The sequence below is a fragment of the Nannobrachium achirus genome (assembly GCF_963921795.1).
Source record: "Nannobrachium achirus genome assembly, chromosome: 12".
NCBI lineage: Eukaryota > Metazoa > Chordata > Actinopteri > Myctophiformes > Myctophidae > Nannobrachium > Nannobrachium achirus.
Genome location: NC_137832.1, coordinates 20434104 through 20461630, shown reverse-complemented (window position 1 = coordinate 20461630; position 27527 = coordinate 20434104). Strand labels below are relative to the sequence as shown.

At 41.3% G+C, this 27527-nt stretch overlaps 1 protein-coding gene across 2 annotated transcripts; it reads right to left on the bottom strand.

Annotated features, from left to right (window-relative positions):
* Window positions 1-611: 611 nt before the first annotated feature.
* On the bottom strand, window positions 612-22981 carry anapc5 (anaphase promoting complex subunit 5). Of its 2 annotated transcripts, none has more exons than XM_080738020.1 (17): window positions 22507-22981; window positions 22100-22179; window positions 21293-21399; window positions 19320-19566; window positions 18974-19040; window positions 18638-18739; window positions 15922-16112; window positions 14021-14102; window positions 13697-13789; window positions 12866-13047; window positions 10826-10961; window positions 9951-10025; window positions 7484-7605; window positions 6069-6176; window positions 2165-2312; window positions 1412-1574; window positions 612-872 (listed from the first exon to the last, which is right to left on the bottom strand). In XM_080738020.1, the coding sequence occupies exons 1-17, from the start codon at window positions 22702-22704 to the stop codon at window positions 661-663; spliced, it is 2313 nt and encodes a 770-aa protein (XP_080594146.1). In that variant the 5' UTR covers window positions 22705-22981; the 3' UTR covers window positions 612-660. The 2 variants fall into 2 exon arrangements, with proteins under 2 accessions (XP_080594146.1, XP_080594147.1); XM_080738021.1 differs by having other exon boundaries at window positions 21293-21392; window positions 22507-22645.
* Window positions 22982-27527: the final 4546 nt, after the last annotated feature.

Genomic DNA, 27527 nt, shown 5'->3' with positions numbered 1-27527 from the left:
ACATGCTCAATATAGGGATACCGGGGTTAATGTGGTTAACCCATTTAGGCCTAGAATTATTGACTGCATTAACTATTGAAAAATAGCAGATATACAAGCTCACAGCGCAGCACCGAGTGCCGCGCTGCGAGCTTGTAGATCTGCTATTTTTGAAAAAGTCGTGAAAATGTGTGCAAATCTGTGAATATATGCATTTTCAAGGCGAACGTTTGTAACTCAAATTTTGCTTCTGGGTGGTCCCTGGAACTAAATATTTTGAGATGGGGGTCCATGGCCAAATAAATATCCTTTTGGGGGTCCTTCACATGAAAAGGTTTGAGAACCACTGACATAGTAGTCTCTCAAGAACAGACTAACTGAGCTCCAGTTAAGTGAAAAGGACCTTTTCTTTGACGATGGCTGGCCAGATTGCTGACAGAGAAACATAGGTTTTTCAAAAAACCTTAAACGGATTCAAAAGACACTTATAGAATCGGGTGAAAATTCAAATTTTCACGATTTTTCAAAAAATAGCAGATCTACAAGCTTGCAGCGCGGCACTCGGTGCCGCGCTGCGAGCTTGTATATCTGCTATTTTTTCAATAGATAAAGCATAAAATAACGATACACAATAATGTGTACCCGTTCTGAATGGATTTAAACCTGTGACGAGGGAGACAGCTACAGTCGCATGGCAACCGATGCTCCTGGTGACTGCAGCTCCAGGTCCAGCAGGCGGAACAGCATGGCACATTTGTTACGCTGGGGTGTTTGTCCCGAGGCGTGGTGGAGGCGAGCCTGCAGGTAGTACACGTCACGGAGACGCTCCTTACAGTTCAACATGGAGAAATATGACGCAGACTCGTCCAGCGTCTGGACCGCCAACGTCAGAGCTGGAAAGATAGGAAGGAAAAATAAAACAATGCTGTTAGGGACATGACTTGAATATTAACTGGAAGGTGAGGCAAGAATAGAGGGTTGATGTGCAATACACCAAAGACGTAGAAGTGGCTGTTGTTCCGACAGAGGTTGGTAGTCTGTTATAAGATGCTTTTAAACAATACTTCTGATAAATTACCATAATTACAGAATTATTACACCATATACAAGCGCAACCGGTTTCCTTCATGTTGCACTATGCAGCTCATTATTTTAGGGAAAACAAAACAAGCATACATATTATTTGGGAGGTATACTGTTTGCCATTAGGATAATTTCATATCTTGATGTGCCACATGAAATTTCGTAAATATTGTGATCAGGAAGATCGAGTTACCAGACATTACAGAGACATTTTGATGTTAGCAGCAGATCATTGCTTGGTCAATGATAGCCATGAGATAGGGATCTGTATTTAGCAGTAGATCATTGCTTGGTCAATGATAGCCATGAGATAGGGATCTGTATTTGGCAAAGCGCCCGTGTCTGTTACCTGCTTGACCTTGTCCATTTGGCCTGAACCCAGCCATTGCCATCTGACAGCGGGCTGCCAGCAGGAGAGCTCGGCCTTTGTCCATGACTGCTCCGTGTGCCAGAATGGGCTCCATGGCTTCATGTAAGACACTCAGAGCCTGTTCAGGTACTCCCAACATCAGCTACAGAGAACATATGAACAGAATAAAAATAAAAATAAAATAGGTATGTATTATGAACCCAACTGAATGCAGTTTGCATCTACTATTATGTGTTGGGAACAATAATGGAATGGGCAGCTCAACGGTACAAAATTAGCCTGGCATTGCCAGACTGATAACATTGGATCACACACAAGTTCCCTATCGTAGTGATCCCACATCATCATTTATAAGCAATGGCAATGCTAGTACTTAATAGCACTAACAGCAGGTTAGGATAACTGTCAGCCACACGTGCAAATAGGTTAGTTGTTGACCCGGAACGCTGCCCTAGACGTCCGGTCACAGTACACTGCGAATTCCCGACGATCTTCACTGCATGTTTCTCCCCATCTCTCCCTCCCCGTTTCCAGTCAATCTAGAGTGTAGATTCTACACTATACGCTATAAATACAAGCATAAAAAAAATCCATGTGTTAGTTTTTGTCCCAAAACCAGGCTCTGGTAACACGGGCATGTGCATCAGAAGGAGGGGATTTGTCCCCGATCGCAGCCATCCCATATTAAGGACAGTTATGGTTAGACAATAAAGATGCTTGTCTGTGACTGACTTGAGTGAAGGCCAAGTGCAGGATAGTCTCTGAAGCCAGAGCCTGCAGATGGTGCTGTCTAGCCAACGCCAAGGCCTTCAACAGGAGGGGGAGGGCCGTGGAGAAGCCAGAAGACTCCCAGTGGAGCGCAGCAGTGGAAAGCATCACCCTGCGGGAGATAGAAACAAAACAAATTAAAAGGCAAAGATGAATCACTTACACACAAATCAAATATATTAAAACCCTCAAATCAATATACTATTACCAGTAAGACTCCCTAATCGGGAGATAAGCGACCGTCAGGTCGCAGCGTGATTTTAGGGCAAAATGTGTAGGAGCAGTGTCCAAAAATGTGTTTGGAAAAATCAGCCTGATGGTGGCGCTAAATGGGACAGATCCATGTTGATAACATGAGTGTAGACATACTGTGTACGGATTTGCGTGATTTTAGGGCAAAATCTGTTGGGGCACTGGGCAGTGTCCAAAAATGTGTTTGAAAAAATCGGCCAGATGGTGGCGCTATATGGGACAGATCCATGTTGAAGACATGAGTGTAGACATACTGTGTACCGATTTGCGTGATTTTTGGGCAACATCTGTTGGACCAAAAATGTGTTTGAAAAAATGGGACTGAAGGTGGCGCAAATGGGACAGATTCATGTTGACGGCTCTCTTGGGTACCGGCCCTGGCTCTCCCGGTCGCTCCTAGCCCGGGTTACGGCATTTTATGTGCGCTGCAGTGGCGGGGGTCCTCCACTAGGGGTGCGACCACTTTTGCATCCATTCTGGAGCACCAGGAGTCGGTGGTCCCCGGGAATTCCTCGTGAACAGCCCCGTTAGGGTGGTCATTTGGTCATTTTTGCACTTTTTGGTGGCGGCAGAAGGGGGTCCCTGGAGCTCTGGGGGTCCCTGGAGGTTGTGGAGGTTGTGGATTGGCAGGCAAGGAGTCTGTGTGCAAGGTTTGGCATGGATTGGGGCAACGGTGGCGGAGATATGAGTTGGGGAAAAATGTGACATGACGGACAGACTGACTGACAGACTGACTGACTGACTGACTGACAGACAGCGGGTGGAGGTTTTGGTAGTAACTGCGACCCGACGGTCGCAAAAACCCTGTCATCACTCTTATATTCTTATATTCATAATATACAATTATAAAGCAGCCGTTGATGCCAGATGCGCTTTAGTAGAGGTTTGGGTTGTCTTGCCATGATGCAACTCAAAATGTTGGCAAGATACAATAGTTGCTCATCTTAGATAAAAATAACTTAAACAGGTATCAAATGCAGACTTTTAACTGATAAACAAATTGGATTCTGCTAATGTAATTTGAATAAGGAAGAAGATCCATTAGATACACATCAGCAACTGAATAATTCTGTTTGCTAACATGTGTAAGAAATGACTGTACCTTTGTCAATTAATGTAAACATTACAGTAAACAAAGATAAAAGAAAGGCCGAAATACACTGTAAAAGCCACTGAACTGCTTTTGTATGCTATATTATTGTTATTATTTTCATTATTATAGTTGTGATTATTTTGTATTATTTGGCATTATAGTAGTTCATTATAGGTTAATTTGTTAGTTAATTGATTGATTAATCAGTCACATGATTTCATGGGCACCTAGGGCACACCTCTCCCAGGCCTGGCTGATTGGCAGCAAGTGCATAAATAGGTCTGGTGATGAGGGGTTGGGTATGCACCTGGGTGGACAAAATGTTTTCTACCAGAGCCAGAGAGAACAATAGCAGGGAAAAGTTGTCTGTATCAATGCTCTGTCTACCTGAAGTTAAGTAAAATATGCAAACCAAGTTCAACCTGTGGACATTGTTCTTCATGCCTGCGTATAACCAAGTCTGGGTGCATCAGTGAGTTTTGTTGTTTGAGGTTTGTTTGGAGCCAACATAACTGCACTTACAAAGTAGAAAACATTGTCCTACGAACTGGAGATCGTGGACAAGAGGACTCAAGGAAATAATTGGACAACACTATGACACTATAGGAGTGTGAGTTGGATTTGTGCATTGCAACAAATATGCAAAAAGGAGCTTGGTATGTGTACAGACACTGAATTAAGCTGTATTGGAAAACGGCATAAATAACTGTTGGAGTTATTTTATTATTTGTGTTTGTCACTGCTGAACTTTTATTGGTGACACGTTTTGCTGCATTGCCGTCCATTTTTTGCATGTCACTGTCGGACTTTTATCTGTGACATTATTCTTGCTAAACCACTGCCCACTGCTGTTTTTATTTTTGAGCATTCGTTTGTTTGCACTGGACCCTGTGAGCTGATCAGCTGCACCGCACTTTAAGTGGGCACAATGTCAGACTGGTGGTCAGACGATGACGAACCTCCAGAGCTCAGTACGGAGGTAATCGCCAAAATGTCGGACAGGTGTTCAGAAGAAGATGATGAACCTCCAGAGCTCAGTCCAGAAGTAATCGACGAAATCGTCAAACGGTATTTTGCAAGTATTCAGGAAGACGCATCGTCTCCAAGCCAGATACAGGGTCTGGGGGAGCGCAGAGAAAGTTTTGCCACAAGTGTGGTAGGAAAGACACCTCCAGGTCCAGAAGAGGATGACACAGAGACATGGCAGGCCAGGCAGGGAGAAGAGGCGAGTGTCTCGGAGTCCGGGCTGAAGAACCGTCAGCCTCTGGAGAATGCTCTGCAGCTGAAAGAGATCCGGTGGGAACAGCCGACCGACCCTGCTGAAGAAGAGGACAAAGACGATGGTGAGACGACTGTGGAGACAGGCGGCTCCTCGGCTGTAAGCCATGTCCCATCCGAAACTGAAGAGAACGACGGTGAGATGGCTGTGGAGACAGGCGGCTCCTCGGCTAGCGACGTCACACCTGACCATGAAGATGGATATGGACAGGTGTCCAAAAAAGATAAAGGCTGCAAGCGCAGGAACCGGCAGAAAAACAACACAAAGCAGCATGCCCAGGAGAAGAGGGAAGAGGAAAAGCAGAAGAAGAACGGGAAGGATGAGGAGAAAGATTATGTCCCAGAAGAAAGGGGCATACACTTGCCTTGCTTTCTGTGGTGGCTTGAGGGCTATGTCAAGCCTTTAGCAGACTGGTGAAAAGACCTGTCACCTACTGTAGCTCTGTTGGCAATCGGAGGCCACAGACTGAAATGTAACTTCTCTCCTCCATCTTTCTTTTTTGCAGTATCCTCAACCCAGAAGAATCAGTCAAGACTAAATACAATACACATACCACATACCCTTCATTGATGATTCTAATGTTCATGGCTGTTTATGTATTGTTTGTAATTGGTCATATAATTCCCAATTGGGGGGGAGTGTAAAAGCCACTGAACTGCTTTTGTATGCTATATTATTGTTATTATTTTCATTATTATAGTTGTGATTATTTTGTATTATTTGGCATTATAGTAGTTCATTATAGGTTAATTTGTTAGTTAATTGATTGATTAATCAGTCACATGATTTCATGGGCACCTAGGGCACACCTCTCCCAGGCCTGGCTGATTGGCAGCAAGTGCATAAATAGGTCTGGTGATGAGGGGTTGGGTATGCACCTGGGTGGACAAAATGTTTTCTACCAGAGCCAGAGAGAACAATAGCAGGGAAAAGTTGTCTGTATCAATGCTCTGTCTACCTGAAGTTAAGTAAAATATGCAAACCAAGTTCAACCTGTGGACATTGTTCTTCATGCCTGCGTATAACCAAGTCTGGGTGCATCAGTGAGTTTTGTTGTTTGAGGTTTGTTTGGAGCCAACATAACTGCACTTACATACACCTTGTTTGCATTTGTTTGTGTTCTAAATCTAAAATCTATCGCAATGTGGAGATTTTGGCTGATACAACTTCAATTAACAGAGCAGCTCTACCAAATTTGATTGTGTGTTAAGAAATATTTCAGGTTGACAAAGTCATCCTCTTACCTGATAATCATTTCTGTACATTTTGTCCTCTCACAGTGTACTTGTAGCCTCTGTAAAATGCTGTAGGCTTCAGTGGTCCTGTTAAGGGCCTTCAGAACTTGAGCTTTCCTGTTTGATGACAAAAACAAACACTATTACAAATAGAGCAAACACACTTCTAAGTACTGTATGACACAGCCATCAATATTCTTTTCAAATCTTTTTTATTGAAATGCAGTGTCATGTTAAGGCAGGTATACAAAGTGATGACACCCCAAATCCCATTCCCATCACAATGGTTATTGACACAAAGTAGCATGAGATTTGAAGCTATCATAGAACATATTAACATTCTAGTATAGAATGAAGAAAATCCTGCCCATAAAAAAGGGTAATAAAAGAAAAAGTATTCCCAATTTAGTATTGAAGCCAATTCCCCAATCCCTGTTATTCTACGCTAGATCTATCCATGCTAATCCCCATAGTAGTCATTGGGAGGGTGAAGACAACAACAGGTCTCCTCCGATACCTGAGCCGTCATGCCACTATCTTACAGCCATCATTATTGATATGGATTAAAGACTTAGGTCGTCTTTAAAAAGGGCAAGGGCTTTCTTTTGTGTGTGTCTGTTTATTCCTAATTATTTCTCTGCTTCAGTATTCCATCTACAGATAGCGTTCAACTGAATATGAATACTCACAAGATGCACATAAAAGACAGAAGCATAAAGTCAACAGTATGAGTTACAGTAGATGGCAAGTGCTACTTCTCTATGTGGTAACACAGCCACACAGTTGACGCAATTTGTACCTTGTGGGTGTAGCTGCGAATTTAGACGAGGTAATATGACACATTTGTGGGGGGGGGAATAACCAATGCCTGAGCAAATACGTCTAATCTATGATTGTATTCGAGGATTTACAAGCGACCCTTTCTGCCATCATAGATTTTTGTTTGAGCTGCTGTGTTTGAAATACGGTAATTACACTTTTGGACGTGTCCATAGGGCTGTCACGATTATGACATTTTACATGACGATTAATTTTCCCTCAAATAATTGCGATTAACGATTTAATTGTGTTTTTGTCGTTGACAATTACATCTCTGTTTGGCTTTTAGGCTTTGAAGTTGCACATGGTAGATATGACACATAAGCTAAATATACAAAGAAATTACTTGACATATTTGACAACTTTATAATTAAAAAAGAACATTGATAGTGGAAATAGCCGATCTGCAAGCTCACAACGCGTCGACGCGTTGTGAGCTTGTAGATCTGCTATTTCCACTATTTTTGACATTGAAACGATTATGACGATTATGAAAAATAATCACGATTATGTCAAATAATCACGATAAGACGATTATGTAATAATTGTGACAGCCCTACGTGTCCATGGTTTGTATAATTTGTATTGGCTAGACAAAAAAATACCTGTACAATCCCTCAGAGTTGTTTAAGGCAGCGATGGCAGTGACCTGCGGCTCTGCCAAGTGATATTTCCCATCGTTCATGAGTCTTTCAAACTGGATTTTCAGCTCACACAACATCCAGAGCTGTTTCAGACAAGAACAACCATATTCATCGCTTCAACAAAACTTTTAATTATTTGCTATAACACAATATATTTTCAAGTGCACACACCACTGCCTTTAAATCAAATTAAAAACACATACTTGTTATATGATACCCAACACCCTTTGGTGCATTGGCAGCTCTCACAGTAGCTCTAACCAGCAATATGTTGATGCATATCGTGATGGCATTTTATGACAATGAAATTAAGCGAAAATGACCTTAAATCTGGAGGAACAGTCGACAGTTGCAAAGTGTCACTGCTCAGTGGTTACAGACGACCGAGCACTACTTGTCAAGATTCCAGATTAAGTCGCTGTCTTTCTAACATTGCTTTTGTTGGTCATTTGTTGTCTCCACCAGCCGAAGGCATGGGGGAGAGTATGTTTTCCCCTCCGTCCGTCCGTCCGTCCGTCCGTCCGTCTGTCCGTGCGTCCTCGCAGTTTGTGTGCAGCTAATCTCAGTCGCCGTTGGCCCGGTCGCTGCCAAAGTGAGCACACACATTCCCTGGATGCCAATCTAGAACCTCTGCCCTAAATTTTTCAAATGGGCCTTTTCTAGCGCCACCTAGTGGCCGATGTTCGCAAAAGACATTTCTGTGCACTACTCTTACAGATTTTGTCCAAAAATCCTACAAATCGGTAGGCAGTATCTCAACAGTCATGTGATCGACACGGATCTGTCCGATTTTGCATATTCCATCCTGATTGGCTAAGATTGGCTTCCAAAGTTTGTAGGATTGAGCCGTTTTGGACAAAATGCCTCAAATCACAAACGCAAAGTGCAATTATCATGAAATCGCGCACACACGTTCCCACTAGGCCGAGGAAGAAATACCACTTAAATCTTTTTTAATCAGCCTCATGGTGGCGCTATAACAGGCCGATTTGTGGTTTTACCTATAACTCCACGATCAGTTTCAAACTTTGTAAGCGCACTCCCTAGAGGCTAAGGATAAACCTTTACCCTGCATTTTTCACATCAGCCTTTTATAGCGCCACCTTTGGGCCGACTTATGTAAAACACATTTTTGGATATTACTCCTTGAGATTTTATCCAAAAATCACGCAAATCGGTACACAGTATCTCTATAGTCATGTGATCAAGTCCGATCCGTCTGTATTTCATATTCCATCCTGATTGGCCAATATTGGCTTCCAAAGCTTGCAGGATTGCTCCATTTTTGAACAAAATGCCTCAAATCATCAACGCAGCTTGCGATTACCGTGAAATTTGCCACACATATTCCCACTAGGTCAAGGAACAAATGCTACCTTTTTCACATTGGCCTGTTATAGCGCCACCAGCAGGTAGACTTTAGCAAAACTCATTTTTGGAACACAATGCTTCAAATCATGCATGCAGCATCAGATTGCCATGAAAGATCTAAGGTGAAGAACATATGCCACCCTTTTTACATTGGCCTATTATACAGTAGCACCACCAGGACGCACGGCCTGGTGGAGACCTGTGCTCGGAAGAGCACTGCTTCTAGTTGGACATCATTTCAGCCCAATTTCACTAGAATTAAAAAATGTGATAAACCACACATTGGATGTTTTTAACGTTAATGCTATCTGAATGAAGAATAATTCAATAAAAAAGGTTTCTGACCAGGGACCAGCAGTACATCAAACTGGGCAGTAGTTCTATATTGCAATATTTAGTCAGGGAAAATTTGCAGAATACCTGCAAAATGTGTTCGTAAAGGTGTCTAGTAACATAATCTAACAAATATATAACAAAGATTGAAATTCAACATCCCTAGCAAAATGTTTGACAGCTAGGGTAATTCTGGGTCTCATTCACTTACTATACACTATACTATAAGGGAAAAAAAATCACTCCCAAAAATATGCTTTTAGTGGGATGTGAGGGGTCTAACTAGGTGTTTTTAATTATTCTGAATCCATTGCAAGCATTTGTTTTGCACGAAAAACATTCCTTGGGCCAAAAACGGACCCCATACACCTTGTGAAAAGTGATGACTCATCACTAAACCATCGTTTTTTTGCGTCTGATTTTGGCCCAATGAATGTTTTTTGTGCAAAACAAATGCTTGCAATGGATTCAGAATAATTAAAAACACCTAGTTAGACCCCTAACATGCTACTTGAAGCATATTTTTGGGAGTGATTTTTTCCCTTATAGTACAGTGTATAGAATTACCCTAGCTGTCAAATATTTTGCTAGGGATGTTGAATTTCAATCTTTGTTAGATATGTTACTAGACACCTTCACGAACACATTGGTGAAGAAATTGTTTGGTAAGGAATTTATTCCCAGGGTTTTATTAAAATTCCCTGACTATATTGAAGGAACTCACCTTAGCGTGTTGTGTGTGAGGAGGAAACTGTTCCTTGAGGTGCTTGAGAAGCTCCGCCACAGCACCATACAGGCCCTGTCAACAGAACAGCCACATTGACAAAGCAAGGCTTACTCTAGGGCCAACACTGGAACTCAGCCCAGGGGCTGGGAGGGAAGGAGACCTGATCAATGTTGATTACCTTGCAGCAAGGCAGGACATAGAGAGACTAATGGGGGGTATTGTAACAGCAGGACAGCAACCAGACAGATGAGATTAACCCATTTAGGCCTAGAATTATCGAATGCTTTAACCAGTGAAAAATAGCAGATATACAAGCTCACAGCGCGGCACCGAGTGCCGCGCTGCGAGCTTGTAGATCTGCTAATTTTGAAAAAGTCGTGAAAATGTGTGCAAATCTTTGAATATATGTATTTTCAAAGTGAACGTTTGCAACTCAAATTTTGCTTCTGGGTGGTCCCTGGAACTAGATATTTTGAGATGCGGGTCCGTGGCCAAATAAATATCATTTTGGGGGTCCTTCACATGAAAAGGTTTGAGAACCACTGACATAGTAGTCTCTCAAGAACAGACTAACTGAGCTCCAGTTAAGTGAAAAGGACCTTTTCTTTGACGATGGCCGGCCAGATCGCTGACATAGAAACATAGGTTTTTCAAAAAAATCTTAGAAGGATTCAAAAGACACTTATAGAATCGGGTCAAAATTCGAAATTTTCACGATTTTTCAAAAATAGCAGATCTACAAGCTCGCAGCGCGGCACTCGGTGCCGCGCTGTGAGCTTGTATATCTGTCTATTTTTCAATAGTTAAAGTATAAAAATAATGATACACAATAATGTGTACCCGTTCTGAATGGATTCAATCAGACGCGCTACCTGCTCAGCATGCAGCTCAGCCAGGTGGCAAAGCGCCACGGCGAAGGCCTCCGTGTTGTTCTGTTGGACGCCAAAGTTGACTGGCTCCAGGCTGCTCATGTTCAGGAGGAGCTGGGCCTGTTGCTGAGCCATGGTGCTGCACAAAGACAGGTGTGATGGAATTAGGGATGGGACGATACGCGGCATCGTCGTTCATCGTGATAAAAAAAAACGCTCACGATAATCGTATCGTGGAGATTTCATTTATCGTGATATCGTCCTGCGTCACGCATCACCTTTTATTTGCCCCGAGCTGCATATCCGGTACCACTTAAGCCCTCTATAATTGGTAAAAAGGTATATTTATTATATTTATTTATTATGTACTTTATTATACTATTATATATTATATATATTATGTGTCTTTATTTTCACTCTACCAAATCTCTTTGCCAAAAAGAATAGCTGATCTACAAGCTCACAACACAACGCGTTGTGAGCTTGTAGATCTGCTATTTTTGGCAAATGTTCCGCCCCAGGATAATGGATTTTGATTATCGCGATAATATCGTAAATCGTGATTTCTTTGGTCACAATAATCGTGATATAAACTTTTCATGTCGTCCCATCCCTACACAAGGCAGCGCAAAGTCAGAGAATATTGTTCAGTTATTATCCAGTTGGCCACTTGTATGGTTCACTGCAGCTCAACCCAATGTAAAAAACATGCTCACTGGTGATTCATAGCGAGTCTAGCTTTTTGGCTGATAGCAACAACTGGCATCAAGGTAATGTGATATCACAAAGTGCAAAAAAATACATCATCCTGATTTTGCTGAATATTATATAATCACTACTGTCTTTCTTTTTTCTTTATTTATTCAGGGGAGCCCATTGAGAGCAAGCTCTCTTTTTCGAGGACACCCTGATCACAGCATATGACACAATAATACCATGGATTATAATGGTTTAAGCTCAAAGAAATTGCAACAGAAACACTTGCAACTCTTTTTGTTTCATAAATATGTTAGTAGCAACATATCAAAAGTCCTAAGAAATCCGAGTTGTAGAACAAAAGCTGCTGGTCCCCAACTTCACTATACATGAAAAAATACAAAAAATGTTGCTCCAAGTAGCATGTGAGGGGTAAAACTAGGACTTTTTCATGATTCTGAATCCAACATTCCTTGGGCACGAGTGCCGCGCTGCGAGCTTGTAGATCTTCTATTTTTGAAAAGTCGTGAAAATGTGTGCAAATCTTTTAATATTATGTATTCTTTAAGCAAACATTTGTAACTCTGGAACTACATCTTTTGAGATGGGGGTCAGTGGCCAAATACATATAATTTTGAAAAGATTTGAGCTCCACTGACATAGAAACATATATATATATATATTTTTTTTTAAACCTTTGGATTTGAAATATTCTAAGACTTTTTCAAAAATAGCAGATCTATCCACCACCACCATGTAATGATAGGATGTCACTGTGTATGGTAGGGTTGGGTCTTTATGGCTGTATTTCTTGGGACATATATATTCCTCCTAAGGTAAGCTAAGCTAAACTAGAAGCTAAGGAGTCCCTGCTTCATCTCTCTCCCAGCTAAGGGGTCCCAGGCGTTCCAATACATGAGCAGAAAAATGTTCTTTGACTAAAATGACCATCCTGTGATAATCATTTATTATATGCATGATTACTTACGATATTCGGTCCTTAATGTCTTTGTTGCACATGCAGAATGTGCTTATTGGTACCATATAGACTAGAGAAATTAACCAATAACAATAAAATACACTTTGAATGGACGAATGTATGTGAATCACTCAGTGTTCCAAGTTAACACCGGCCAGGGAAAGTTTTGAACTGTAAATAGTTTTCATGGTGAGAAACATATTAAACCAATTACTCTTTTGAACAGATCAGAATGTGTGGATGCTCTTTTCTCAGTAAATTAGCATTTTCTTTTTGTGAGACTTAAAAATGATGTGAGTAATAGTGAATGAGGGCATTGTGCCATCCCAGGACAGGATACCAACGGATGCCAAAGAAGGTAGACTGACCTCTTGCCGTACATCCTCCATATGGAGGTAGTCTGGGCTAGGCTGATCTCTATCAGCTCTGACAGACTGTGCTTCCAGTGCAGGATATCTGTGTCCTTGAGTAGATCCATCAGCTCATGGGCTGTCTTGCCCTGTACCGCCCCCTGCTGGACCAATGACTGAATCCCCAGAGAGGCCAAGTACTGGAGAAGAGAGAGAGAGCATAGAGAAGTGTGGGTGGTGCAGTTACATTGTACATCTAGAAAAATACAATATCACGATATTATCCCAAGCTGTATCACGATAGACGATCTTATCACGATTCTTTTTCATGTTGTTTTTTTATGGTTATTTTTCAAGCTATTTAACAATACAACCATCTACAAGGTAACAAAAACTAAAGGATAAAGGAGTAACAGACCATTTAGACTAGTGGTCCTCAAAGTGGGGCCCGGGGACTCTGTGGGTTCCTATTGGGGGGGTCTAAATTGACCCTTACAACTATGTAGCTCTGACAGTATACAAATGAAACCAAATGGACCCGTAAGGGTCCATTTGGTTTCATTTGTATACTGCCAGAGTTAAGGGGAGACCATGACATTCTAACGTTTGAAAACTACTGATTTAGACCAAAATGTAGGTTTAAATGAATTCTGCAATGAATCTCTGTATTAACAATTCAACAGGATTTTTTTATAAGGCTCCCTCATTGTATCACGATATATACGTTATCTCTGAAAAGGCATATCGTGGAGACATTGTATCGTCTCAATGATAATTATCACTGTATCGCCCACCCTTAACTGCCACTGTCCTGAACTGTTCTCGTCTGAGGGCTCATGCTTTTCTTACCGGAAGACAGAAATGCGCAGCCATTTTTACAGAATCCTCAGTTAATACCGAGCTGTCAGATCCTTTCATCTGTTCCAGTGTGTAGAGCCAACTCTGAGGCAAAAAGAAAAGAGGAGTAGAGGGAAAACAGTTGGAGACAGGGAACAAAAGGTGAATTCTAAAATACTTAAAAAAGAACTGATTTTATTTGACCTTTATTCAACTAGGAAGAACAGGCAGCAGTGCAATTTAAAGCACACAGGAAATAAGCAATACAATAAAATAAGAATAAATCAAATTTAAGCAACAACATTAAACAATAATTTAAAAAGAGCATAATTTTACCAGACAGTGCTGCAAGCACACGTGATCGTTGGACTCCTGGGCGATGCGGATGGCCTCTTGTAGAGCCAAGCCAGCCTGCTGACTACGGAGGTGAAGAAACAAAACAGCATCAGTCACAGTTTAAGCAGGAGGGAGGTTGGCCTGGAGCTGCTGGTTTTGGCTTCTGCACCAGCAGATCTGTGTGTACTGTGTAGTAGGGCATTAATGACTTGTGATTTTTGCAAGTCGACTCGACTCAGTAAAAAGTTGAGTTGAAGTCGACTTTATCGTTTGATGACGTCGTCACATCACATCACACACGACCCCCCAATTATTTTGGAGGGTCCCCAGATGATTAACTTAATGTGAAACATTGTTTTCTCACTCAACTGTAAACAAACCAACATAAAGTTTAAGTGTATAGAGGGTATCTTCACATTTTTCAAGTGCCAATTTAAGGACTTTTTAATACCTCTAAAATGGCAAATTAAACATTGTCCAAATTGTCAAATATATTGAGGCAGAAATTGTGAAAATAGCAGATCTACATGCTCACATCGAGCATGTAGATCTGCTATTTTCACAATAGAAAGTATCGTTTTTTGGAGCGGTGAAAGCGCTCCCAATAGACAGGTATGTCCGTGGGTATGTGGGTGGCTGGGTGGCTGGCTGGCTGGCTGGCCGTGTCCGACGTAGCCTGGCAATACCTTGAGTGGCCACACACAACACACTAGTTAAAGGAGGGGCGCTGTTTTGTGCAGGCCAGGCACACTCACCACTCACAGGCACAGTTTACTCACTCACTCACTCACTCACTCACTCACATAGGGTACAGCTGCTCAAATTCACCGCTCCACTTCGAACCGAGGTTTGATTTTTTTTTCAACTTCGACTTTCTCTGGTGGGAGTCGACTTGTGTAAGGAAGTCGACTGAGTCGACTTGTCGACTTTTTCGTTAATGCCCTAGTGTGTGCAGTGTTCTGACATGAGGAGCTACATACGTGTCCAGCAGATCTAGGTTGTCCTTCATTTCATCCAGTTGTTTGAGACAAGAGGCCTACTTGGATCCGTAGAACGTAAATATGATGTCACACTCTCTAGAATGACGATGGCTCTAGAAATAACTTAAAGGTGCTGCTGGAAATGACATTTCGTCATCTGTCAAATGTTGATATAAACCATTATATGCAGGTATTTAATGTGTAAACTGCCATGGAGCCACAGGTACACTGCTACTAATAACTTACAATGGAAGACAGTGACATAAAGCCAAAACTTGTCGCTGCTTCGGGGGTCAATATTGAAACCAAGCGTATTCACGGACACTCGGACTGGGTCAAGGATCGACCAATTTCGTTGCACCATTTCCAGTCCCCTTCAATCTCCTCACAACTCTATATATATTTATATATTTCTTTATATATTTGGGGGGCTTTTCTACCTTTATTGATAGTACCGGAGGTAGACAAGAAACAGGGAGAGAGAGAGATTGTTCCGATTATATTGTGTATACTTCTGCTTTGGCAATGTAAACGTATGTTTCTCATGCCAATAAAGCCCTTTGAATTGAATTGAATTGAGAGAGATGGCGGGTGACATGCAGCAAAGGTCATCGGGATTCAAACCCGCGACATGCGGTCAGACTTAAGAGCCTCTATGTGATATGAGCCTGGACCATTAGGTCAGAGGGCGCCACAATTCTCTCTGTGTACTGTAAATGGAAGGGTCATTCTTTCCCTTTATGCAATGTCTTGAGCAAAACTTGCACAATGGCGATTCTACAGCAATGTAGCTGGGTACGCTTGGCCATTTTGCAGCATTGTCTCAATGCAATGTGAAGGCAGCATATCTGTGTAGTCAAATCCAAATAATCTATTATTCTAGATATATACAAAGGCGTTTAATTAATATACATCACTCACTAGTGGCCAAAGCGACAGTGCAGACTGGCTAGGTTGAGGGCAGCGTAGCGAAGGCTCCTGCCATAGCCCTCGTCCCCATTGCTCTTTCCTTCACTGCCAGACAAGATGAGGCGGTCAAAGTAATGCAGGAGACTGTGTGTGGAGATGTAGATGTCCTGAACTCGTATGCTGTTCAGGTAGTTCAGGTAATGCTGAGGTAGAGACACAAGGCACAAAGCAGCCAATTAAAGACAAACATCTGCCTCTTTGGGTTCTCTTAAACCTACTGAATGACATTTGCAATAACGATAACGTTTGTTCTTTGTTTTTCTTTCTGCTTTATGTACAGTATAGAGCAGGGGTATTCAACAAAATTGTCCAGGGGGCCACATTGACAGAAACCCAAGGGGCCGGGGGCCACACTAACGTACCCCCCCAGCTATTAATCTAATGAACACTTGAAACAACGGGCACAACCATATTTTCACTACTACATTTTCACAAACAAGCACATTTTCATCTAACTACATTGCAAAGCAGAATACTTTTCAAGTAGAATACTTTTCATGTTAATGTGCTTAATTTCTGTTCAACAAGTTGACAACTGTACACATGCTTTCTTGTTTAAAACCTAGTGCTAACTACATCACACTAGTGATGGCCAACCTGGCTTTGATGCTATCTTAGATTAGATGTCGACCTTATTGACAGTGCACACACAATTGCCTTCTTTGATGCTTTAACGATGCTCAACGAGGATCAGGTGGGTTGCAGACACACACACTCCACTCTGCTGCAGTGCTCTGACTGGAGTCTCTTCACTTGAATATGATGGAATATGATTAGGGATTACTGTGATTATGGTAAAATGAAGCTCACGTTTCATATCACGCAAACCATACCTATAACGTTCATTAGTCTCCTAAAAAAGAAGAAAAAAAAAGATTTTATGTTTTTTTTTTTTCTTTCTTTTTTTCAAAAATCTTTTTTTTTTTTTTTCAAAATTGCTCCAGGGGCCACAAGGAAGGTCCCCGCGGGCCGCATTTGGCCCGCGGGCCGCCAGTTGAATACCCATGGTATAGAGCATCGCAGTTGAAGCCCCACCCCGTCCTCACTCTGGTGTCGGAAGCGTTTTCCGCATTCATTTCTTCCATAGACATTTCATAAAGTATTTATTTAAACGTTTTTAAGCCTTGGACAAAGCCACCTCGGCTGGAGAGGGATCATGTCAATATTCACATTTTTTTTAATGCAAAGATTAATTAGAAAGCTGAAACAAAGGACAGGGTACAAGACTGTGTACATCATTATTTTTAAAATCGCGGAAAAGAAAGTATTCGCTCACGCAGTTCTGCTGATGTGCAATAATCTGCCGGGCAGACAGGGGGCAGTAAGCTACTTCCGCGGTAACCGCAAGATATGTGAAAGAAGAAGAAGCTAGACCAATCACAGACGTCGTTTTTACGTTTAGCAGCATGGGAAATGCAGTTCTTCTCCGTGCGATCTTGATTAAAACGTGTTTTTACAAAAACCAGAGTGATTGCATACATACTTGGGGGTTCTACAGGAGCATATGGAACCATTTTACAACCACCAGCCTAGTGGTAAGTGTACATTGAATTGCTACGACTTTGTGGCTGATAATGAAAAACCCTATGGTAAATATGAATGGCCAGCTTGCTTCCGACACCTCACTGCGATGCTCTATATAGGACAGTAAAGAGAAAATGGATGGTGAGCAAGCATAGAGGAATAATGAGAGGAAATCCAGTTTGGCAAGTATTAGTAACAAGCAAACGTTGAGACAGCTTGTTTATACAGACTATTTGGTTCTACAAACCAAATAGTCTCAACAACTGCCCCTCCGGAGGCCACATGTGCACATTTTGTGTAGTTAGGCAAAGGTTTTTGTCGGTTGTGTAAGACATCAGTGTATTTTACGTTTGTGACGTCCACCATCAAACCAACACTGACATTGGCAATTAAGGATAAATAGCCAATCTACAAGATCAGAAGGTGTTGCATCATGATACGTTTTGATCTTTTAGAGCTGCTTTTTTCACCTTTTTGAAAAGATGCCCAAAATAGGGACCAGGTAACCAGGTAAAAAATCTTGTTTCCTACTGTGATGCAAAGGATACACATTATTGTGTATCATTATTTTATGCTTTAACTATTGAAAAATAGCAGATATACAAGCTCACAGCGTGGCACTGAGTGCAGCGCTACGAGCTTGTAGATCTGCTATTTCTTTTTTTTTTTTACGTGAAAATTTGAATTTTGACCCGATTCTATAAGTGACTTTTGAAAAACCTATGTTTCTATGTCAGCAATCTGGCCAGCCATCGTCAAAGAAAAGGTCCTTTTCACTTAACTGGAGTTCAGTTAGTCTGTTCTTGAGACTACTATGTCAGTGGTTACTCAAACCTTTTCATGTGAAGGACCCCCAAAATGATATTTATTTGGCCACGGACCCCCATCTCAAAATATTTAGTTCCAGGGACCACCCAGAAGCTAAATTTGAGTTACAAACGTTCGCTTTGAAAATACATATATTCAAAGATGTGCACACATTTTTCACGACTTTTTCAAAAATAGCAGATCTACAAGCTCGCAGCGCGGCACTCGGTGCCGCGCTGTGAGCTTGTATATCTGCTATTTTTCACTGGTTAAAGCGTTCAATAATTCAAGGCTTAATGTGAGGGAGTGGATGAGAGTGGATGAGAGAGAGACTCACTGCTTCGGCAAAGTCCGGGTTAAATTTCAGCATGTTGTTCAGCTCGTCCTGTAAGGCTGCTGGCTTTAGAGATTTGTTCTCATCATTCTTCAGAAGATAGGCCTGGGGAGATGGTAGATGAAAACTGACTAAATTAATAATCAAATGTATTCATAAATATACTGAGTATCATCAGAAAGTTATGCAGATGAATTAAAAACATGTACAGTACATAAAGTGTACGATATACATTTGCTTTATTTTCAACAGCATAGCAAAGATATAGAACACGGGTACCGTATGGCAACAGCCTACGCCTGTCCTTAAAATGACAAAAATGTGTTGAACCTTGCTCACCTGCCTCGCAAGAAAATACTCCGCTTGTTTTTGTGAAAGGGGACCTCTACTTGGTGCATCGTCAGTTCTAAAACGCAGAGGAACAACAATAAAAAGAAAATACATAACTTCATTGTAGAATATGGTGAGCGCTTTTATCTTGAATTGCAAAAAAATAAAAATAAGGGAAAAAAGGAGGCTTCTCTACAGTGGCTAATAATTACATATTCGAACTTAATAGATTAAGTTCCCCCCGGAAAAGTCAGGTGAAATAACAAAATGTTGGGTTAAAATAGGTCTTTAAGTGGTTAAAAGCCAATAGTATATGATAAATATAAATAATAATGGCACATTTCTTTTTACCAACCGAAGCTCTGATTCATGCAGTGGTGCATCTGGCTCCTCCTCCTTTATTCGGTCCCCTATGGTGTCCTCGTTACCCGTGAGGTCCATGTCGGCGTCATCTGCAAACAACGGTGGTGGCAACTCCTGCACCTGGCATTTAGGCTTGCTGTAGTGGCTGAGGTAGTACTGCTGCAAGGACTTGTAGAGCTTGTACACTTGGCTGAAGGACAGTTTGTTGTAGGCAAGAAGCATGTGCCTCATAAAAAGACCTAAAACATGGAATTGGAGAATCGTTAGCCTAATTTGAAGGATTAGGGCTGTCACAATTATTACATAATCGTCTAATCGCAATTATTTGACATAATCGCGATTAACTTGTCATAATCGTCATAATCGTTTCCATGTTGAAAAATGTTCATAAAAAAAGTCTAAAATAGTGGAAATAGCAGATCTACAAGCTCACAACGCGTCGCGATGCGACGCGTTGTGAGCTTGTAGATCGGCTATTTCCACTATCAATGTTCTTTTTTAAGTATAAAGTTGTCAAATATGTCAATAATGTCTTTGTATATCTAGGTTATGTGTCACATCTACCATGTGCAACTTCAAAGTCTAAAAGCCAAACAGAAATGTAATTGTCAACGACAAAAACACAATTAAATCGTTAATCGCAATTATTTGAGTGACAATTAATCGTCATATAAAATGTCATAATCGTGACAGCCCTATGAAGGATCCTCAGTTTGATATGCATTACATAGGCCACAGACCCCCATTTGATACGATCTCTCTCTCTCTGGGACTCTCAATCTACTCTGTAAAAACCTCAGTGTTCATTTAAATCTGAGTTACGGACCCACAACATGTTTGTTTTATTCCTTCCTTCCTATAGTATTGATAATTTTAAGAGAAACCCAAGCCGCAATTTGCAACTCTAGATGTGTTTTTAATAAGTTGAGTTGCAACACCAAGCATTGACAGCCCATACATCCAAACACAAACATCCTATCTGATTGCATTAAAATACATTAAATTCATCAACATTGCAGCTGTACTGAAATCTTGAATTATCTGCAAAGTGTTTGTTTCATAAAAATCAAACCTCGGTTCGAAGTGAAGCGGTGAATCTGAGTATAAAATTGTGTGGAGAGTCAAATTGCCAAAGAGCTGTGAACTATACATTCTTTCAATTCTGATCAACCCTGTTCATTCTGGACTGAAATGACCATATATGGACGTGGGACACACAAAGCCACTCCTTGGAAGCGGCTTTCACCGCTTCAAAGATCCACCGCAAACCTGTTATGAGCTACTTTGTCAATAAATTCCGTGCAGGGGATTATTTTTCTAAGTGTTGTAGTTTGGAAGCGCTCATTTTCAATAACGCAATGTCTCCTACATTGTGCAATTTTCGAAACAGGTGGTATAGGAGGTAGAAACAAGGGCGGCAGTGGCACAGAGGTAGAGTTGCCATCTTAGAACCCAGAGAGTTCCCGAATGGTTCCCAGTTAGATCCCGGGCTCCCCAGAGTTCGTGTCGAAGAGTCCTTGAGCAAGACTCTGAACCGCTGGTTGCTCCCAATGAGCATGTTCGTTCGTGCCTTGCATGGTTTCCTCTGCTATTGGTGTATGAATGGGTGAATGTAATGCACAATCTCTGTAAAGTGCCTTGGATTAAGGCGCTATATAAATGCACCATTTACCATTTATCACAGGACCACTGAGTGATTTCCAACAAGCACTTCCAAACTCAAACACAAAAATAATCACCTGCAGAAATTATACACAGAAAGTAGCTGTATGTCTACGGTGGATTTTTATGAAACAAACGTTTTGCAGATAGAAAGGATAATTCAAGCTTTCAGTACAGCTACAATGTTGATGCGTTAAATGTTGTTTAATACAATCGGATTTGGCAGTTTCTTGATGGGGAAAAGGCTGAATTGACAACTGGCTTTCAACCAGAATGTTAAGAGTTTGCCAAAGGATTACTCACCAACAACACTGGTTTTGTAAGCCTCGGATTCAAAGGCATTGTAAGGCGTGGGGAGGGTGGAAAAGAAACACTCCATGGGAAGAACTCCATCAGTCATTTCCTGTAGCCTTGAACAAATGAAACCAAAAGCGAAAAGTCAAAACGATTGACAGCTAGCCGCAAATTGCAACACTAGATTTTTTTATAATCTGATGAATCTAGGGTTGCAATACCTCCCATAGGCAGCCAATGCATCAAAATGTTATTTTGCAATCTGATTGTATTAAACGACGTCAAACTCGCCAATACTGCGGCTCTATGGAAAGCTTGTGTTGGCTTGAGTTTGGAAGCGCTTGTGGAAAATCGCTCAGCGGTCCTATAACCACCTGGTTCTAAATGTCACATAATGCAGGAGGCAGCGGGACGTTGCTTTATAGAAGACGAGCGCTTCCGAAGTTCAACACTTAGAAAATAAACCATGTCTGCTGGGATTTCTTGACCGAAAATAAATCATAACATGTTTACGGTGGATTTTTCTGAAACAAACACTTTGCAGATAGAAAGAGTAAATTCCAAGCTTTCCATAGAGCCGCAGTATTGGCGAGTTTGACGTCGTTTAATACAATCAGATAGCAAAATAACGTTTTGATGCATTGGCTGCCTATGGGAGGTATTGCAACCCTAGATTCATCCGATTATAAAAAAATCTAGTGTTGCAATTTGCGGCTAATTGACAGCTATTACCTGAGATGACGTCTCAAATGTCTAACATGTAAAAAATAAAGGGAAGGAAATCAAATCAACATTATTACAGTTATCAGTTTATACCTGTATTTGACACCATATGCAGTTTGAGGGCAGCATTCTTCTACAGTCTTAATAAACTGGCCAAGAGTCAAGTCTGGTCCCTATGATGACAGAGGTGAACACAACTTATGAGAGATATTCAGATTCAAGATACATGCATAGCATACAGAACTTTATGCGGTTCCATAGCAACATATGATAATGTACTAGAAGGTTGCCTAGGAAAAAGTTCAGTTTCATGTCAGTACAACACTGGTACAAGGTCAACTAAAAGGAGATCCTAGTAAGCTAACATTGAAAGACAGACAGATATCATAGAACAGTACTTTGCATAGGATATCATCAATAACAAAAGGGAAAAAAACATTCAAAAAGAAGAAAAGAAAAAAAGGAAAAGAAAGAAAAAGAAAAGGACTAAAGTAACTAACCTGTTGTAGAGGCAAGATGAGTTTGTTAAGTCGCCTTCTTTCTGGCAGGGCAATCTTAGATGTGGCCATCTCAGACAGCAAGGCGAGGACAGAGATTTTATACGGCGTCACCCAATCTTTGATGCCAAACACATTGGCGTGGACAACACCGTTCGTCATCATTGGGTTGAAATACAAGCTTTCGTGCACACTCGCCATTGTTTCAACTTTCAAGAGCTGCTGCCTTCAGGTCCAATTTCCAAACCCGACCCTGACTGCAGCTAAACAGTCGGCTAACGTTAGCTTAGCTAATGTAGCTGACAGCCGTCCATGGCAATGCAGTGTGTGAACGCCTGCAAAACCTCAGTCAGTAACTAATGCACGCTACCTTGCAAACGAACTCTCTTGGTGAAATTCAGCTGCAGACACTTTTACAACTTTTTGGGGTATTTGTTATTAATATTATTGCTCTCGCGTGCCTTCAAACCACCCTCCTCCTGTCCGCAACCATACGTCATAGACCACGCAAGACGCAACTGACGCAAGGCGTCGTATCGAACACAGATTGCTCGATGAGTCGACTCTGGGCAGTCTCTCACATTCCCAATGTGAGAAATACAAATTTTCATTTTTTTTAATGTGTTGTCTTCCTTGATGATTTATGTTGTGTGATTTATGTCCTTGGCTGGCAAATCACAACCTCCACCCCTGATTTCTCACATGGCCCTCTTCTAGCGCCACCATCAGGCCGATTTTTGCAAAACTCGTTTTTGGACACTGCAGCACTGCTCCTACAGATTTTGGCCTAAAATCATGCAAAGCGGTACACAGTAACTCTAAAGTCATGTCATGAACATGGATCTGTCTCATTTCCCATATTCCCTGATTGGCTGCGATTGCCTTCTAAATTTGAGTAGGGGGAGAGCGGGGTAAACTGAGACACCGGGTAAACTGAGACGCTCCATTTATCTTGGCAATGGAACACATTTGTGGCCATGTGACCATTATATTTTCAAGCCCCTTGAATTTCCCACTTGTCATGAAAAGAGAGACCTGATAGTGCTGTAGAAAACATGCTTTTTTCACAAAAATGTGTTTTTTGCATGTAAAAGTAAATTTTCTTGCTGTCAACATAATCAGCTGTTGTGTCAAAGCAAATTGATGCAGGGAGAACATTTTATATCATACATGTTGATGAACTACCAACTTATAAATCCATGTGATAGATGCTAGCTGAAGATTACCCTGAATTGATAAAAAATATCCCTTTTCCCAAAATGTGGCTGCGGGGTAAAGTGAGACTATCCTTAACATGAAAGACAGGGAGAAAGCTGTAAAAACCTAATTAAAGGGTGTACCAAACTAGTCTCAATTGATTCTTATGTATTTTCCCCTGTAGAATCCATTTTTGATATATTTCTTTGTATTGTGCATAATTAATGAGATAATTAGCATATTTGACTAAATATGCGAATTATTTCATTAGTTATGCACAATACAACAATATACTTTGCAGAAATAGATTCTACAGGAAGAATTACATAAGGATCAACTGAGGAAAGTTTGGTAAACCCTTCTATACATTTTTTATAGGGTTTTTAGTTTTTTCCTTCTGCCCATGTGTCACATTATTTGACACATGGGTGGAAATGACAGGACAAAGCCTATTAAAAGAATGTCTGCTATGTACATTTTTGTATTGCGCATATTTAACCCGGTTAACCGGGTTTTTGTGTTTTTATGGTAGTTTTAAAGTGAAAAAAGTGAGTGGATCACTTTACCCCGTTGATTTCTCTGGTCTGTCTCAGTTTACCCCGGTCCTGGGGTAAACTGAGACACAAGACCACTTTTTTTAAAACAATCATATTTTCTCTGCCTTTTGTCTTGAATATGTTCTGATAACTTCCATTGTTAGGAAACATCCCAAATTACTGGGAAATGTGTATATTTTTACTGATATATCTTTTAGTTCGCCTCTAGGGGAGAAAATGTAAAAAGTGTCTCAGTTTACCCCGCTCTCCCCCTATGCAACTTGATGGTCGCCTATCTCCCGATTAGGGACTAGGGAGTCATGGGCATAAAAGGGATTCTATAATTTAGTGTGGTTGGCCTAACAGGGCATCATCTAGGAATCAGATGAGGTCGGCTCCATATATGGAGATCTAAGTGATGATCCAGTCATCTCATGTATGGATATCCAGGATTTGATGAGGTCAGTGTCGTGATCTTCACATAATGGATATCCAGGTGATTATAGTCAACAGTCTTGATTTGCAAATGAATTCTGTCTTGGCCTTATGGAGTGTCCATATATGGGCATTGCCAAATATGGGCTTAATATTGATGACATCAGGGATCTCCATATATGATTGCCAGAACATGCTGTCTTGGTCTAGCCTGGCGGTGCCAGCCTCTATCACACACCGCCAGGGGGTGGTGTTGTGCGAGTCAACAATGTGATGTCACAACAGGTCAGCTATAGACATTGAGGCATTACTGACCCACTGACCCCAATGATGTATGAACAAGATCTGCCGGGTTTCATAGTAAACTAAACTGTGACCTGTGGTCGCAATAATTTTTGAACGGTGCTAACCGCTCCTATGTTTGGCTGTGTGTGTAAGTAGGCCTACCTATGTCCCTATGACCATATGAACACGAGACTAAAGTCACACGAGACAACCGTAATGGAAAGTACGCAGCACAGCTGATGTCACGGACAGAACAGCTCAAGGAGATACCCACGACGTGTCATGTTTTTGCCAGACCCATGAAATGGGTAGGCCTACATAAGCAAATGTCGGTCCTGGTTTTCTATATAAAGGGTATATATGATGATGACATGATGATGACATGCCTACAAAAGGCATGATGTCATAAATGATGATGACAGACAGGGGGTCTGGCACAACCAGGTTGACCCGGTCTAGTTTTTTTTCCAAACACTTTTTGAGACTGCCAACTGCCTTTACTTCCGGGGTCTGGTCATGCACTTGATTCAATGATTCAATTCACTGATGGATGAATTGCTACTGTCAGATGTGCAAATCGGAGTTATTAGGAATGATGTCAACAGTTTGTGTTGTGTGACGTCAGACCAGAGCTCTGGTCAACCTGAATAATATGTGACACGGTTTTAAACATCACATTTAGTCTGAGCACGCACAGGAGAAATTCTCTACGGACTGTCAGAGAGCAGGGTAGATATTGACAGAGAATATATTAAAACCAAATCTTTCCTGCCTGCAAGAGAAAAAGAAACACAGCAGCGCCAAAGAGAAGCAGAAGCTGTGTCCGTGAACCAATCTTCCAAGATTCTGAGTGTCTTCCTCTTCTGAGTGTCCCTGCGGCCTGCGCCTTCATCTCCCGGGAAAACATGAAGAGGAGCCACAACAACCTCCACTGTCAAATGATGAGCAATGGACAGCTCCCCTCATCTTCCTGTCAGAATATCAACATCTGTGTAACCAGCCAGCAACAAGGAGACACAGACCAACCAAGATCTTGCGAGGACACAGCCAGGAGAAGTAAAAACCTCATATGTGATAAGAGTTTCATTGAGGTATCGACACAGCATGTCCAGCACGTCCACACAGGAGAAAAACCTTTCAAGTGTAAACAGTGTGACAAGAGTTTCAGTAAGTTAAGTAAACTGAAGAGACACGAGCCTGTCCACACTGGAGAAAAACCCTTTGTTTGTAAACAGTGTGACAAGAGATTCAATGTGCTCAGTAACCTGAATGCACACCAGCTTGTCCATACTGGAGACAAACCCTTTGTCTGTAAACAGTGTGACAAGGGTTTCAGTGAGTTAAGTAAACTGAAGAGACACCAACGTGTCCATACTGGGAAAAAACCCTTTGCATGTAAACAGTGTGACAAGAGTTTCAGTCAGTCAGGTAACCTGAAGACACACCAACGTGTCCATACTGGGAAAAAACCTTTTGCATGTAAACAGTGTGACAAGAGTTTCAGTCAGTCAGGTAACCTGAAGATACACCAACGTGTCCATACTGGGGAAAAACCCTAGTGTGTAAACAGTGTGACAAAAGTTTCATACTGGGGAAAACCCCTTTGTCTGTAAACAGTGTGACAAGGGTTTCAGTGTGTTAAGTAAACTGAAGAGACACAAGCATGTCCACAGTGGGGAAACCCTTCGTCTGCAAACAGTGTGACAAGAGTTTCAGTTTCAGTCACTTAGGTCACCTGAAGACACACCAGCATGTCCATACTGGGGAAACTCCTTTGTCTGTAAACAGTGTGACAAGGGTTTCAGTGAGTTAAAGGCCCGCTGACATGCCCCAAAATTATAATAGTATGATACCGTAGGTCACGTGCTCTCTCTGAAAACGGTCTGAGATAGTCTGAAACTCATGTCACAGTGTAATCTGTCCCTTTCCCCCCAACAACAGCTGACCAGTAGAGTTAAGTACAGTCAATTAATTTGATTGGCTTATAATTGTGCATTCTCACAATGACATCACAAACATATTAACTAATATTTTAAGATTACTTTTTTTTTTTTTTATAATTTTTATCCCATGATTTTTGTAACCCATTTTTGAATTGGTGAAAGCTGCTTCCATGGTGTGGCTTTGTCTGTCCCATGTCTGTCCTATGTCTGTCCCGTGCATGCAGAATTGAGGATTGGTCAAGCTTCACATGACAATTTGGCCCTCCAGACAAAATCGTTCATTCATTCAGAATTCATGAAAATATATAATATAAATAAATATATACACTTTCGGATGTTTTCAAGGACTCTGTTTAGGGACGCAGCCACCTCAGGCCGTTAAAAAAGGTTAAAGTAAAAAAAAAATCAAACCTCGGTTCGAAGTGAAGCGGTGAATCTTAGTTTAGAATTGTGTGGAGAGCCGGTATGACAGCCGGTATAATAGGTTTTAAAAAAATATATAAAGAATCCTGTCTCTTAGTTGTTTGTCAACTGCATCCCTCTATAATTATTTCAGTTTCCCAGGTCTGTTATCTGGCCGTGTTATCTTTGTGGCCTACTACATTTTTCAACTCGTTTGTGGCCTACT

Excerpts from the sequence above, each read along its gene's own strand:
- anapc5 (XM_080738020.1), bottom strand. The coding sequence starts at position 22,704 with ATGGCGAGTGTGCACGAAAGCTTGTATTTCAACCCAATGATGACGAAC. Across the intron at positions 7,606-9,950 it reads CTCACACACAACACGCTAAG|CTCTGGATGTTGTGTGAGCT; the intron begins GTGAGTTCCTTC and ends TGTCTGAAACAG. Across the intron at positions 1,575-2,164 it reads TGCACTTGGCCTTCACTCAA|CTGATGTTGGGAGTACCTGA; the intron begins GTCAGTCACAGA and ends TGTTCTCTGTAG.